The sequence below is a fragment of the Rhipicephalus microplus genome, chromosome X, assembly GCF_043290135.1.
Source record: "Rhipicephalus microplus isolate Deutch F79 chromosome X, USDA_Rmic, whole genome shotgun sequence".
Classification (NCBI taxonomy): Eukaryota; Metazoa; Arthropoda; class Arachnida; order Ixodida; family Ixodidae; genus Rhipicephalus; species Rhipicephalus microplus.
In genome coordinates, this window is record NC_134710.1 from 191,445,281 (window position 1) to 191,461,412 (window position 16,132).

A 16,132-nucleotide genomic window follows, 5' to 3' on the forward strand; every position below is an offset into this window, starting at 1 on the left:
AAGCCGCTACCACCTGAGTTATTACACCGTCAAAATTAGCCGCCACAAGACACGAACAAACAGGAACAAGAATCAAAGCCATATATGTGAAGACGCAAAGAAAACAGTCATTGGCTTTCTGTTTAACGTGAGAAGTTCTAACAAGGCAGCTTATGACATGCGCGAGGCTAAAAACGTGTCACTGTAAAAATCTAAAATTTACCTCGTGGTTGTGTTTTTACCGTTGCCAATAATTTCTACGACCGGTAAGCGCATTTCAAATCCACAGACATTACAACGCTCCTGCAAGTGCGCACTTTCTTTATTTCATACTACTACAAGGGGTCATTGCGCCCAGTGGTTTACGCATTTTATAGTGATGTTTGACCAACTAGCTCAAGAAATACACTTATGCTTTGTAGGCAACGGGCTTGCGACAGGTTAATAGTGCGAAGTAAGTTGAAACAGACAAAAAGGAGGTGTGAACACGCACAAGCAAGAAAAAAAATTACAAACACCCTTCTGTATTCTTGAAAAATATACGAACGAGTTGAATATGTAGAATCTGAAGTCAGATGAATGTGTGTAATTGATAGAAGCCTAAGATAGATGAGAGAAAGACTTCTGTCAAGTGCTTAGCTATAAAGCGATGGTGAGGTGCGTCGCGTCGCTAGGGCGTCAAAGCAGAACATCGGTTACGTGAAAGTGAAGTAGAAGTTTTCAATGCTTGACAATGCTGGACCTAAGTGAAAGACGACGTGGAAGAGCTTATTGAGGGCAACACATGAATTTTGTTATAGTCCCATTGAACTGTTACCATGTCTGTACGTAAACTGTAAATGCGACGGTTCAGCTCCACATTTACAATCGATCACCGAGAAGAACCGGTTTAAGGAACTGTAGCAGTGTTACGTTGCTTTGCGGTACTGCCTACAAAGTTCTATATTATCTGAAAACGATATCGAATTCAGCCGTTTTATTACACTACGTACAACGTCCCGCTCAACGTCGTAACTACGACCAAGATGAGGAATAATCCTCTGCCTCTATAGTTATAAAGAACTACGGGCTGCAACTGAAATATCACGACCCCTTAGTGTGGTCAACTATAAGAGCCCAGCGCTGCGGAATATCGGGCATTGTTTACGGAAGCAACGCTGATATTAGTCTTCCATTGTTCAGCAACTGTTGTCACTTTGTGCCATGGGTATAAATGTATTGTTTTATACAAGTTAGAGGGGCGGAAACATTGCAATGGGCCAGCGTAGATATGTTTCTAAATTAATTTGCTTCATTATATACCCTAACCGCGAACGTAGGTGGTCATGTTAAGATAAAAAAATGTTTTCGAGGCATGAACATGTTTGACGCAATTGAACTAAATGTAAACACCGACGCATTTTAGGGAGTACATTTTTGTTCCAGATAATCAATTTTCACGCAGCATATTGTTGATGGCAAAGAAAATACTAAATATAAACGGGTCAAGTTAATAACGCTTTTATGTAAACAGCAGCTATCAGAAGGTACGAAGCATACAAAATTGACGTATTATAACTTGTATTCGTCTTCGAAATATGGTCTTAATATGTAACTCACACATTTTCAAACCTTTTGAAAAGATTTTAACATTTTACCATAACTGAATCTTGCACAAAACATTCGGTTGCTTGAAATGCTGCATATCACATGCTATTTACAAGGTGACGTCTTGTGTTAGGCACAAAACTCTGAATTTGTAAAACAAATATTTAAAGCTTTTCAATTGAACGCGTACATTTTTATCATTTATGTAAAAACAACTTGGGACTTTTTGCCTTCTACCAACCACACACAATTAAGATTCTCTTCCCACAGCATGTGTGTAGAATTGAGTATTTGCCCTTGAATATAATGAACTTAGTTCGTTCTCATTGGACGAGCGGTCCTCTAATGAGAGCAGTTCTGCATCTGACATGTGTCTGAATAGACAATTCAAAGGTGGGCCCGGAGCAGACAGTTTCTCTTACTCCACACAGTGCTTACAGTCTTAGCCTAAAGCTAAATGTCTTGGAAAGTTCTAATAGCCACAAAACTGATTTGATTGATATGTGGGGTTTAACGTCCCAAAACCATCACATAATTATGAGAGACGCCGTAGTGGAGGGCTCCGGAAATTTCGACCACCTGGGGTTCTTTAACGTGCACCCAAATCTGAGCACACGGGCCTACAACATTTCCGCCTCCATCAGAAATGCAACCGCCGCAGCCCGGATTCTATCCCTCTACCTGCGGGTCAGCAGCCAAGTATACCTTAGCCACTAGACCAGCCACAAAACTAGTGCGGCTTTGCAAGATCGGCATTATTAACGTTTGGAAAAAAAAAAGTTTCATGCAAAGATATATTTCTCCAATCACGTTTTCAATTCCTGAGTAAATCAAACGAAAGTGCGTCCTTAGATAATGGTTTTCAGTAAGTCGTATTCTTGCAGCTTCTGCGGGTAAACAATACTACAGAATTGCTGCCTTTTCCTCAACTTGGTAAGCTTTGAAGGAAGCAAGCAAACCAGAAGCAACTATTATGATGGAATGTGCGTGCTTGCTTGTGCGTGTTTTTAACTTCAGTTGGGACGTTGGGCTTCCCACTATGGAATTTCTCGTTTGCTCAATTATTTTAATATACAACGATTGCTTCTGCGACAGTGGTCCTGGAGCAATGGCGTCATGCTGAACAAAAGAAGGGTTCGATTCCCGACAGCGGCAACTGCGGGTCTGAAAGCGCAAGTTAAAGAAAAACGCCCGTCCGTTTAGATTTAGGTACACGTTAAAGATGCCCGAGCTGGTGAAAATTAGTGTGCAGTTCGCTACTCGCTATCAGGCTGTTTTCTTACGACGCTTGTTAAGTTGGCAAGAGAGCATTCAATTCAGAACACGTTCGCGAAGCTGTCATTTTCCCTATTTAGCCATGGCACAGCATCATCAGTAAGGTCAGTACCGGCGACGCCACAGTGACCCTACAGTTTTTCGCAAGACAATGTCATGTGATTACAGAATGTTTCAGAGGGGACTTACCCTTACCTCGGATATTGTTTGTTGACAGGATGTGTTTCACGGGTCTCGCTATACGGAGTGGCCGAATGCAGCTCTGGAGTAACAAAACATGGCCCCCTTTCGAGGCTTTCAGGATGCAATAAAGAGAAGTGCGCGAGTGGCAAGTTATGTTTCCGCGAACGTCGTCATATATGAGACGTTTAGGTTGCAGCGCAGGTGCAAAAGGGACGTGAAACAAAGGATGAAACAAGATCAGTATGGGAACGAGCTTCATCAGCTTTGATTACGATAATCATGGCCGGGATAACAATTGATTGTGCGTAGAGTTGGTGGAGGTGACTGGCACGTCGACGTGAACGTAGTCTCTCTACGCGCCTTTCGTAGCGCTGAGTGGAAAGAGAAATACCGAGCGTCGCGCTAGGAGCTTTGCCAAATTTTCTCCTTGCAGCAAATAGTGCCTTTCTTTCATCTTGAATCACTCTACGTGGGACAGCGATAAATTATTATTTATTATTATTCGGTTTTTACATTCCACAGGCACCATATGATTATGAGAGACGCGGTATAGTGGAGGGCTCGGTAAATTTAGACCACCTTGCGGCAGCCGCATGTTCGATACAGGCGAAAATGCTTGAGACCCGTGTGCTTAGATATAGGTGCATGTTAGAGAATCCACCGCCGCGGCCGGGATTTGATCCCGCGACCTGCGGGTTAATAGCCCAGTGCCTCAGTCACTACACCACCATGGCGAGTAGGCAGCGATAAATAGCGAGAATCTGTGTTTCAGTATTTTTTCACTTTTTTGTATGTGTTGAACAAGTTGATCGTGTATATAGTAATGATTTGAGTATTACACTTTAGCGTTGGAAGGTAGAGGCTTAATACCATGCACTGCCGGTCAGCATTTCTTCCTAGCATTGCAGGCGGATTTCTGTGCACTTCGCAGACATCTAAGGGGAAATTTTCACTCCGTTACTTGAGCACTTCACAGCGTGCTCGAAACAGTTAGGTCAGTTACCGTGATACGCTCGCAATCTGCTGAGAACATGTCACCATCATATATCATGTTTGCTATATTACACATTTATAAGGTTAGCGTTCTTAATCTTTGATATAGTTTCTTTATTGACAACCGTATACAGCTATATTTTCACTAACTTTATAATTGTCGGCCACCACATTCCTCTTGAGTAGTAAACTAAGAAAAAACTTTTATACTCTAAAAAGCAATACTGAAGGTTATGAATTTCTAGATAGATTCAGGCAGCGAGGGTAAAATACAGTAAAACTTCGGTGATTCGAGTCTGATGGCATCACCATAAATAATTGTATCATTCAAAATTCGTATCACCAGAAAGCATGAAATATCAGCACGCAACAAAAGAAAACAGTCGTACATTTTCATTTATTGTTTTCAGGGCCGCAGCAACATCAAGAAAGAATTTCAGTGATTGTGAGTCAAGTTCTTAGGTGTCGATAATTTTACCTGCACGCGTAAATATACTGCCCGTACACGCGAGTTTAATTGATGAACCAGATGCCTTGTCACCTACGGCAGCAGTAGCCCCTTCCAAATTTTATTATGCTTTTTTTGCATGACAATGCAGTTCTGCGGCAAAAACCAACCAAAGAAGTGTTTTGACGTGATAGAATAAGACGACAAAATTTTAAACCACGGTGGTATGTTATGATTTTGTTATTTGGGAGATGTCAGGAATGTTTTTTTTTTTTTACTATTTTCGACCACGCCCGCACAAGTGCAACCTCAACAGTCGTGCATGTTGAAGTTGTAAGGCTCGACTACTTTGCCAAAACCATCTCGCCTTCTATCCCTCGGTCCTCGTCCACCTTTCATAGAATTTTTGATGCATGAGGCAGGCACGTGTAAACACAGTACTACGACAGCAACCCGTGTCGACGCGTTACAGGGGCGCCAAAGCCCTCTGCAACCTAACCGCGAAGGCACTCAGAGGCACATTGGAGCCTCAAAGATTCGTGCACACAACCTCGGAGGCCATACGCGTCTCCGAAATTTGCTATTACAGCAACGTCCACATGCCTCGACAGCCCACAAGGCAGTGAAAGCCCTGCTGTGTTTCTTGAGAAAGGCAGGCTTGTGTGAACGCCTCTGACATGTGGTAGAGTTCTACACGCTGCAGTGAAATTACTGTCAGTCTCTCCCCCACCTTTTTTTATTTCCCCTCTCTTCCCTCTTGTCTTTCTTGTCCCCTACCCTAATACCCCAGTGTAGGGTAGCCAACCGGATGTCTTTCTGGTTAACTTCCCTGCTTTCTCCCTTTTGTTGCTTCCTTACTTGCACCTACCGCAAGAAAAGTATTTTTTTACACTATAATTTTGACCGTTTGCTGGTGCGGCACCCATGCCCGCGCTCGCGTTCCCGCTCTCGCAAGTGCTTGTCGCGTCTTCTACGACAGCGCGGGCAGCACCGCTTCGTACCTGGGCGGTAGCGAACGTTCGTATCAAACGTCACGGGGATAAAATTCGTTCGCAACAGCTATACTCCATTACGTTGCAGGCCAATGGGTCTTGACCGGGACTAAAGAACAACTCACATCATTTCCGAATTCGTATGAGCTGTGATCGTATTACCAAGGTTCCACTGTATATATGTCATTCTTCAGTCTTGGACACTGATCTTACAGAGGTAAAAGGCGAGCATATATGTGTCAGTCCTGACAGATATAATAATGAGCCGAGTTGGAACATTCTGAAGAGGCTGCAATTCGGTCGAAAACGAACGAGCCTATAGAGTTGAGCAAAATATGTCGACGACACTTTATACACGCATGGGCACAATAGTCCAGCGACTTGGTACATTTTGGGAAATGTTAGCAGCGCACAGTTAAGCGACAGTGCATATAAAGAACGCTGTTGTTGATTGTAGGGAAAATATACACAAGGTACCCCCGCTATCTCTAGCTAAAGCTTAAAATTATACAAATGAACTTTACGAAGACGCGACCAAACGCATGCGTATTGCTGACCATGAAGTAAAATCTCCCTACCTATGTTTTTCCACTTATTTGCCCAAATCAGCATTTTTATTTACCTCTCTTTTCGAGCAAAGAAGCTGGGCGAAAATTTCAATGACAAAATTGCAGAACGGCTTGAAAAAAAAAAGAGAGATCCCACGTACAGTGGGAATCCATGACATGCGAAGCAAGAATGAAAAATGTTGATATGTCACTTTAAAATCACCACAAAGTTACAAGGCGCATGGATGTAGTACACAGTTAACACAAGTGGGAATGTTATGCTCACTCAGGTGTCTGGATAAAATGCAGATATGTTGTTTATAGTTGCGTAACGACGACACTGCAAACGTTTGCAATACCAGCCCCAGCAGTAGTAGGTGTTTAAATTACGCCGTACATGACTTCCATGTCATGATTATCATGTTTGCGCCTGGCATTTGTGTTGGTCGTCCATTCACGTCACGTAATAACAAATTTGGTATATGTGAAGCTAGCGAAACGGCCGCGAGCGTGCTATAACCGTAGCATGTAGTAATATTTTACATGACACGAATTTCTTGATTGTCATATTTGGATGTGTCAATTACCTTTGTCGTGAATTAATGCCACGTAGTACCAAATTTCGTATACCTGAAGCTAGTTCGCCCAACGACCGCGAGTGCATTATGAGCGTGCTATATAGTTCCTACATAACACAAATGTCATGATTATCATGTTTGCACTAGTCATATACCTTCGTCATCCATTCACGTCACGTAACACCCAATTTAGTATATGTGAAGCTAGCGAAACGGCCCCGAGCGCACCATGAGCGTAGCATGTAGTCATGTTTTACATGACACGCATGTCATGGTCCTCATGTAAGGGCTTGTCATTTCCTTCATCGTCTGTTCGCGTCACGTAATACTAAATTTGGTATATGCGAAACTAGCAAAATGGCCGCGAGTGCACTATGAACGTACAATGTAGCCACATTTTACATGACACGCATGTCATAACTATGTGTGGACGTGTCATTTATCTTTGTCCTCCGTTCGCGTCCCGTAATACCGAATTTGGTATATGTGAAGCCGGAGAAACGGCCGCGAGTGCATCATGAGCATGGCAGGTAGTCATGCTCCTAGATGACACGTATATCATGCTTAACATGTTTGCACAAGTCATATATACTTTCCTCATCCATTCATTTCACGTTGTACCAAATTTAGTATATGTGAATCTAGCGAAATGGCCGTGAGCGCATTATGGCTGGGGCACGTAGTCATGTTCTTAAATGACACCGATATGATGATTACCATTTTTGCACCAGTCATATGCCTTCATCATACATTCACGTCACGTAATACTAAACTTGGTGTATGTGAAGCTAGCGAAACGACCATAATGAGCGTGGCATAGTCTTGCACTTAGATGGCACGCATGCTATGATTTCCACATGAGGGCCTGTCAGTTGTTGTGTTCGCCATGCAGTCATGTCATACCATGCCAATCTCGCGATATGTCATGTGAACGAAACCACAGCAGGAGCAGCAAGACCATGAATCGTAAATCATGACAATAATAACATATCATGATTCTCATGTTATGACTAGTCACTAATGCTTGTGGTACAGTCATGATATACCATACCAATTTTGGTATCGATACCATTATTGAAACGGCCAGGAGAGCTAAATGTCGTAGGCGACTAGATAGATAGATAGATAGATAGATAGATAGATAAATAGATAGATAAATAGATAGATAGATATATAGATAGATAGATAGATAGATACGGTAAAAGTTGCCAAAGTTCACTAAGAAATGCTTCGCATTAAAAAAAAAAACATTGGAGGATCCTTAAGCTTCACTTTTAAGAGTTGAACGCGATAGCTACATCCTGTCCCTAGTGCGTACGCCAAGCACCTAGTGCATGCAATCTTTTCGAACTCGCTGTGCACCCACTACGTGGCCTCAAGGGATAGGCGCAGTAGCGTGTGTGCCTTTTTCAGTGGCTGACTGGCTTTCAACCGCGCAGTCATCATGATAACCACATTTTCTGATGCCCGATGGCAATGTACTCTGTACCACGCATTATTACTGCAATACTTTATGTTTGATGCGTGTTTGTAAAGCATGAAAGTTACTTTCACTGCATTTCCAAGGAGAGGAAGTTATTTCCATTGCATTCACAAGCAGAAGCATGGCTCTGTGGTAAAACACCCGCTTGCCACGCAAACGACTCAAGTTAAATCCCCACTCAAACCCAGAATGTGTTATTATTATTTATTTATTTTTTATCGTTCTCAATTTTGCAGTCACGCACAAGATGATTATTTGTCTGTTACAACCAATGACGCCGGCACCGAAGCCGACGCCGGAATTTATGCAAAACGAGCTCTTTAACGCTTTCGCATTAACATGATTTATGTTTTTTGCTTTCGATCTGCTAAGAATGTTAATGTTTTTCTGCGTAAGATGCAGCTAGCCGCTAAATACCAAAAAGAACTACAACGTGACATGCCAACTTGCATGCCTTTACGTGCTGGGATTGCCGTTCCTTAACGTTCCACGTGGAGCATTTGGCAGGACGGGCTGCCTCGACAGTGACGCGACAATGGTGGCGGCCGCGCAGTGACGCACTCTTTGCTAGCGGCAACACAAGCGATAACCGCTGCGTCTGCTTATCGCTGTCATGAACGGCTGCGAGTAAAGCTTCAATCGTTTGCATGCGGAATGTTAGAGAGCCCTGTGTGTATGGGAGCAGAAGGGGCTTTAAGGAGCATAAGCGGACATGTCACGTGGTATTTTTTGTTTTTGTGTTTCCGGGAACATGTAGTGAGCAGAAGAAAATATACTTAATATGTAGGAGTAAAAACTTCTTTTTAAATCAGACGTGTTCAAGTCGAATCTGCAACTTCCTCATTGAATCTTTAACCCAGCTTCGTTGCTTCAAAAGCCTCACCAATAAAGAGACCTAAGTAGGAAATCAAGATGAAAACAAAAATATTGTGACTTACTCCATGCCATAGTCTGCAACATGAATTTTGTCATGTCATAGAGTGCGTCGGCATATATCGAAACTATGGCAGGCAAAATATAGCTGTGGGGTACCCTGTATATATAGTATATGAATATCATGAAGTTTCTGCATATGTACAAAATATTTTATCATGAAAAACTCAGTACTGAATCAGCCCCTATGTTGTTTTTACATCTTTTCACCAGCAAAATTTTTATGTAGTGCTTTTTTTTTTCAATGTTATATCAAGAATGGTTGCCTTCCTAAAGAGCAGTCCCGGTAGAAAATGTCGTGGAAGGCCTTTAAAAACAAAATCCTGTAGTAAAACTACTTCAGTATAAAAACACAGTAAATCAATCAATCAATAATAAATCAATTATTCAATCAATCAATCCATAAATCTTTCATCAATGAGCACAGGTAGTATAGAAGCCTTTTTACCACACCGCTAATGAAATAATACACAATTTATGAAAAAATACGAATTTGGCGCTTTCGTCCTTTGATATATATGTTACTGGTGGCCTGTTAGTCATAACACGGCTCATAACTTGCTGCAGAGCGCGGCAGAGCACTTGCTCAGACTGCCATCGCATAAAAGCACAATATACAAAAAAAAAGAAAAATAAAGCAAAGGATTCAGTTTAATAAGTACCGTAAAATTTATAAAATTCCGAGCAAGGCCGCCTACCCGAGCAAGTGCCCCCCCCCCTCTTCGGGATAATTCAAATATGGCCCCTCTTTTCCCTCTCACCATTTCCACTGTTTCATTAACTGTTCTTATTCCTCCGACGAGGAAGACTGAGAACAGTGAATGCATGCCTATACATTATAAAACATTTCATTGGAAGCACGGGTGTGCATTCTTTATTTATAGTGGCTCTTTCACCGCCATCTAGAATACTGATCTGTTATCGAGCAATACCCCCTCCGCCCCTCCAAATCTTGTCGAATTATATTTCACCGTAAGAGGGGGGGGGGGGGGTGTTACTCGGGATATTACGGCATAAGCAAACTTTCTTCCTATATTCTTACACTTGAATCAAGCCTAAGCGCGAGTCGAACAAAGGACTACTAATTATAGTCCTATACGAGTCACGCTTCTGGGCGATATCTGCACACGTATCGTCAGACGCTTCGTTACGTGAAATACAACAGCAGATATCGACCCAGACGCTGTCTAGCTTTAAGCGACCACTTCGTGAAAATTGGAGCTAATAGAAAAGCACCCTCTTTAATTCACTCAGCAAGCTTTCGCAACCGACGCCAGTTTCGCGTTCATGAATAACCGTTAACTAGGCAGGGGAGATGACAGAATAGAAATGCTGCAAGGTGAATAATGCGTGATTCTCGTACACTAGCCGCAGTGCTGGTCGAGGGACTAAAGCGTTCGCCTTCAGTGTGGAAGGCGCCGGGCTTAATTTCCAGTGCCACCGACCAACCATCGTTTTTTGTATTGAGTAGAATAGTACCACGACCTGGCGCTCGGTGTTGTGGACACTCATTTGTCGAGAAGGTGACCTCTCCTTCTCTTCCTTCACTCTTCTTCCCCCTCTCCCCAACGATGCTGCGTCATGGTCTCTTATAAATCTCTGACGTAAGCATCTTTGCTAAGATAAAAACACGAGCCTACATACCGAAAAGTAAGAAAGGGAAATTACACGAAAACACGTTTGTGGCACGAAGCCACAATGAAATTCGTACGGATTTCTTTCTGAAAAATTCATACGGATTTTCTTTTGGCTTCGCACCACAAACGGGTGGCTGTCTCATTTCCCTTTCTCACGACCTTGCGGGTGTCCGCTGAAGTTATTTGCAATACCGAAAAGTGCAGGTGATATCGGCAACTCAGTGCCTCTAGTGGCACAGTGTGACAATACAAGGTGACAAGGGGAGTCTATTCACTTCGTACTGCATAATTTCTTCAATGTAAAGGAAGAACATACGCTTCCTGGTAACTTTTCTTCAACAGGAGCGATGAGCAAGCGTGTTTTGTAATTTAAGAATTTTTTCAGTGTTTAGCGCCTGTCATAGCACAGTGCGATGAGACGAAGATACACGGCGGACCATTGCAGCTGATCGCGTTTTCTACGAAGCCATGTACAGTGCTCAACTCTAATGTCTATAACGACGGAGCTTTGCGCGTGGAACAGCACGGGCGACATCTGCAGTCGCAAATACGCCACATCTGAGCATGCGCGGCGCCAGTGATGTTCCTGCCTTGCAATACTGATCCCTGTCTATCACCGCGCATGCAACAACCAATTTGGCCGTCGGAAGCGCTCTGAACGATTTGGCGAAAAAACAAAAAAAGCAAAAAAAAAAGACGAAGTAAAACCCTTGTCGCTGTGATATGGTATCACGAAGCGAGAATATACAAGGCACCTATCCCGGAAATGGCTGGTTTCTTTTATTATTATTTTGGTTCTATACGTTTACAGCGCTTCGGCGGCCAAAGCAGTAATCGCGGCCACGGAGATAAAGAAGGGTGGAAACTGCAGGGCAGGCACATCACTGGCTCCGTGCATGTTCAGATATATTTGCGACTGCAGATGTCACTCGTGCTATTCCGCACGTAACGCTCCGTCATTATAAACAAGCGAGTTGAGCCCTGTACAGTCAGCAACTACGCAGACAGTTCAATTTTCGGTCCCTGGGTCCGCATTTATATGGAGGAGAAATGTGAAGATCATCGTGTGATAAGGGTTAGGCACATCTTAAAAAACCTCAGGTGGTCGTATTTCTACTGGCGTGAACTGCTGCTACGTATATCATAATCACATGTAGAAGCTTTTTATTTCTTATATATATATATATATATATATATATATATATATATATATATATATATATATATATATATATATATATATATATATATATATATATATATATATTATTGAAAGTTGTTTAGTTATGCGAGTTTTTGCTCTTTTTTCCAAGGTTGCATACAACGCAGAATTTACGCGGCAGAAAAAGGGATACTTTATAATGTGCGGATAAATCATTATAGAAAATATGACTGCCTTGAAACAAAAGTCGTCCTTTATTTTTTTTTTTAAATTGTAGCATGTGTTACACAGACTATCTCACATAGCTCAGGCTATTCGCAAGAGCCGGAGCTGCACCAAATCATCACAGTTGTTATGTTAGTGAACGTGGTCGTCCAGCACCAACAATCTTTTAGAAACAAGTTTGTCAATGTGGTTTTTGAAACGTGAAAGCCGGAGTCCTTTCGCCACGTCCAGTGATGCCTATTCCTCGACCAGCCTCAACGTTTTCTTCTCGAGCTGGCGACAGCGAATAAACAGCCATCAGTTCCGACACGCTGTCGTGCGTTATCGCGCGCCAATGATTAGCATGCAGGCGTTTCGCTACGCCGGAGGTCGCGTCGCGCTTGGTTGCGTCATTTCCGTATAATGCCGAGCAGCCACCCTCTTCCGTTGGGGGCGAGGCAGCGCTTGCTCGGTGCGATGTGATACATGCATCCCAATCGAAACTTTGACGCTCCTTGCATATCGAGGCTCAGCAGAAAGAGAGAGAGGGAAAGAGGAAAGTAACCGCGGCAATCGCGCTGTTTTGTTCCGCGTATTGATAATCCTGTCGACGGAAGTAATAAATCAGGCACTAAAAAATACCGCGACATATTTACTACACGCGCCAACTGTTCCTCCGATTGGCTAAGCTTGTGACTTTATTTGACATAAACACAATGCTCCTATAAACGCCATACAGCTTCCTCAACAACAAAAAAATAAAAATGACCTATATTGATGCAAGACACGGGATCTGCGTTCGGTATAGAGGCGAGCGTATGAGAAAGTTCATTGACGAGTGGAAAACAAGCGAGCGCCGTAGCTCCGTGGCAGGCCTCCGCATAGGATGATTTTCAAGACCAAGTAATGCATATGTTGTTCGGTTAGTTGGCCTTGAATTTTGAAAGAAAAAAATTACAGACCAAGTTTCGTACGAACTGCATGCTGACTGCTTGAGAGTCCAAGAATGACAGAGTAGGAGCTATCTGCGCCAGTTGACCCGTAACAACAATAACAACAAAAAAGATTAGTTTCTTTTAGCGAGTGCATAATTTTTTTGTATACGCAGCTTTGCGGAAGAACGAAAGTGTGCCAAGACATTGCCAATGAAAGAGGCACCTCTCCGAAGACATTTGCGAATCGTACTGCTATGCCAATTTTTTCTTTCAAGTTAAAGTGAAATAAGCAAGCCGAGATTATAGGTAAATTAAAGTAACTAGTTAACAAGAGATAACGAAGCAGATATGTGTTCGACTTACAACTCCCTAATAACACAACAACAAATACAAAAACAGCCATAACAACAGGAACGCGAGTTCTAGATAACCGATAACAACTCTCGTTCACGCCAACCTAGAGCTCATTTCCATTGCTATCAATATAGCAGGCGTTATTGGCCTTGCGTGCACTGTAAGGGTCAGAGGCCGCTCAGCAGGAGTAGTGATAAGAATATATGAATGGAAACTAAAAGAACACACGCTCGATAGTTTCAGAATACAGACGTTGACACACGCTTCGCAAGTGCGTGCCTCTTGATCCGATGGCAGCGAAAAGACACAAAGAAATATGCCCCTACTCGCGCAGAAAGGAGCGTCTACCAGATGTCAGTCACGACTTTTCCCCCCGGCGTAATGTAGTATATATATTTACTCACTGCTAGCCTTGCAAGAGGCGCACGCGGTTCCCAGAGCTGTCTTTGTCACACGACTCGCGGAGCAACGTTGAAAGCCCGCCCCGGGCTCGACGGTGACAGTTGGCCGTGGGCGCTGAACTTGTTCCGTCAGCGCTGACGCTGGCGACCCGAACGCGGCGGCGCTACTTTGCTCCGGACCGGGCGAAGTTAGATGCTCCGACGTACCTTGGCCGACCTTCGCGTCGGGGCTCGGGGCGTAGCAGTCCAAACACGGCGGTGGAACGAGGAGCAGCGTCCGCGCGCAGTGCCTCAGCTCACGACATCGATCGGTGAGCTGAGCTAGCCAGGCTGCTGCGATGCTCGTCGGATGCATCGGATCGCAACGCCCGGATCGGACAGCGTCGTCTTCTGTCGTCATCCCTCGCCGGCGCTCTCGGGATGCGATGCGCGGGAAAAGCCCCCGGGGTGACTCAGTCCTTGAAGAGAGCCTCTCCTCCGCTCCAGAGGCGCCAGAGTTGTCGCGACACGGCGGCGTCGCCTCTTCCGAAAAGGACGCGCTCTAAGCGACAAAACAACGGGCCGAGATCACGGCGGCGGACGTCGCTCGGAATGTCAATCGACGTCGTTTTCCGGTCAGTCCCAATTATGCGGACAATGAGTGCCGTCGTTTCGCCATGCTGATAAGCAGCCTACAACGTTTATTACGCACCGCTGCGTGTCAAGAGGCGAGTCGCACTGATCGGTGTTATTTGCCCGCGCCCTTCTAATTGCCTCTTTTCTCCGCAAATAAGCTCCCGCAGCCACTTGAGGGCTGCAGGAATTGCTTCGTGTGACGTGGCTCCTCGCACAAGCCGTGCGGAAACTATGGCACAGAACCAACTTTTCACTGTGCTTATCCGGTATTACTCAAATAAAAGTCGTCAGGCATATTTGTAGGCATAAGTAACTTCATCATCATCAGCCTGACTGCACAGCGGGTCAAATGCATCTCCCATGTTCCACCGATCAACCCGGTCCTGTGTTTTCTGCTGCCACGTTATGCCGGTGAACTTAATATTATCTGCCCACCTAATTTTCTTTGTCCTTCTCCCATGATCGCCTTCCCCGAGAATCCAGACAGTTACCCTTAATGGCCAGTGGTTATCATGCCTACGCCCTACGCTCCCGACCTATGTCGATTTCCGCAATGATATCCTCAGCTCCCGTTTGTTCCTTGGACAACTCTGCTTTCTTCCTGTCCGTTAAGGTTACACATATCATTTTCATTTTTATCGCTGGTTGCGTAATCCTCAATTTCAGTTGAATCCTTTTTGTGAGTCACCAGGTTTCTGCTCCGTATACATACGTACCGGTAAGATGCAGCTGTTATATAGTTTCATTTTGAGGGGTAGTGGTAGACTATCCTGAGGTAGATGTAATGGTAAAGAAATGAAATAAGCATTCGTAAATAAAGTGGAAAGTTACAAGCTGAACTTTGGTTGTGAAATTTGACAGAAATGTTCGTAATGAGCAAGGGTGGGAGACAAAGGACACACTTGACTGAGGAGTGCGGCCACTATTCTAAATCTAACAGAAAATGACTCGCAACGTTAAAAGCAAGACCGCTACATGTGGATCACAATTACCTAGAAGTGGTCGTAGCGGCTCTATATCCATATCTGATTTTTACAGTCTGATATGCATTCAAGCTTTTATTATTTAGGTTAGTAATAACAATGATTTCCATGTACGTGTCATGAAAATATGTATTTATGCCTCTCTCTCTCTCTCTCTCTCTCTCTCTCTCTATATATATATATATATATATATATATATATATATATATATATATATATATATATATATATATATATATATATTAGGCCATCTTTTCAGTGACTACGTCTTTTTCTTCTTTCTGAAAGTGCATCATCGGCACGATGTTTTCGATGTTTTTTTTTTTTTTGAAGGGGGAATAATGCGACGTACTTCGTTCTACATAATCAGGCCGGAAGTGCGCTTCTACCTCTTTCACCCCGGCGGCAGCGGATCTCTGCCTCCCACAGTAGTGGCAGATGGTCAACTATTTCCTCAAGGCTGTGGTAGATTTAAGGTGTGCCCAGGGGCCTTTTGCAGGGCTTTACGGGGTAACCTTTCGAGATGAGTACCAATAAAAAACCAAGCGCCAGGTCGGTGTACTTCCTCTACTCATTGGGATAAACCGGTGGGTTCCCGGTCGGCACCAGGAATTGAACCCGGTACCTCCCGCATGGGAAGAAGCACACGCTCTGATCATGTAGCCTAGGTGGCCACATGGTGAAAGCGTCGTGAAAAGGGAAACGCGAATAGATGCGCCTGCCGCGACCAAAACTCGCGCGGCATGTCGCGCGACTTTTTGCCGATCTAGTGAGTACGTAGCCTTACTTGTATGAGTATACAGGAAACGAGTGTACATGAGGTTGGAGCGGCACTTCTTATC

The 16,132-nt window shown here is 43.8% G+C and overlaps 1 protein-coding gene across 5 annotated transcripts in view; it reads right to left on the reverse strand.

Annotated features, from left to right (window-relative positions):
• stumps (DBB domain-containing protein stumps) overlaps positions 1–16,132 on the reverse strand; it is a 99,866-nt gene that overhangs the window by 66,241 nt on the left and 17,493 nt on the right. Inside the window, exon 1 of one of the 5 annotated variants that reach the window (XM_075878402.1) lies at positions 13,696–14,144. The exons of 3 other annotated variants lie outside the window; for them this stretch is intronic. In XM_075878402.1, the coding sequence (XP_075734517.1) occupies positions 13,696–14,092 (397 nt within the window). In that variant the 5' untranslated portion in view covers positions 14,093–14,144. Of the gene's footprint in view, positions 1–13,695; positions 14,145–16,132 lie in introns of those variants that run through there. One more of the 5 variants, XM_075878403.1, reaches the window with a different exon arrangement.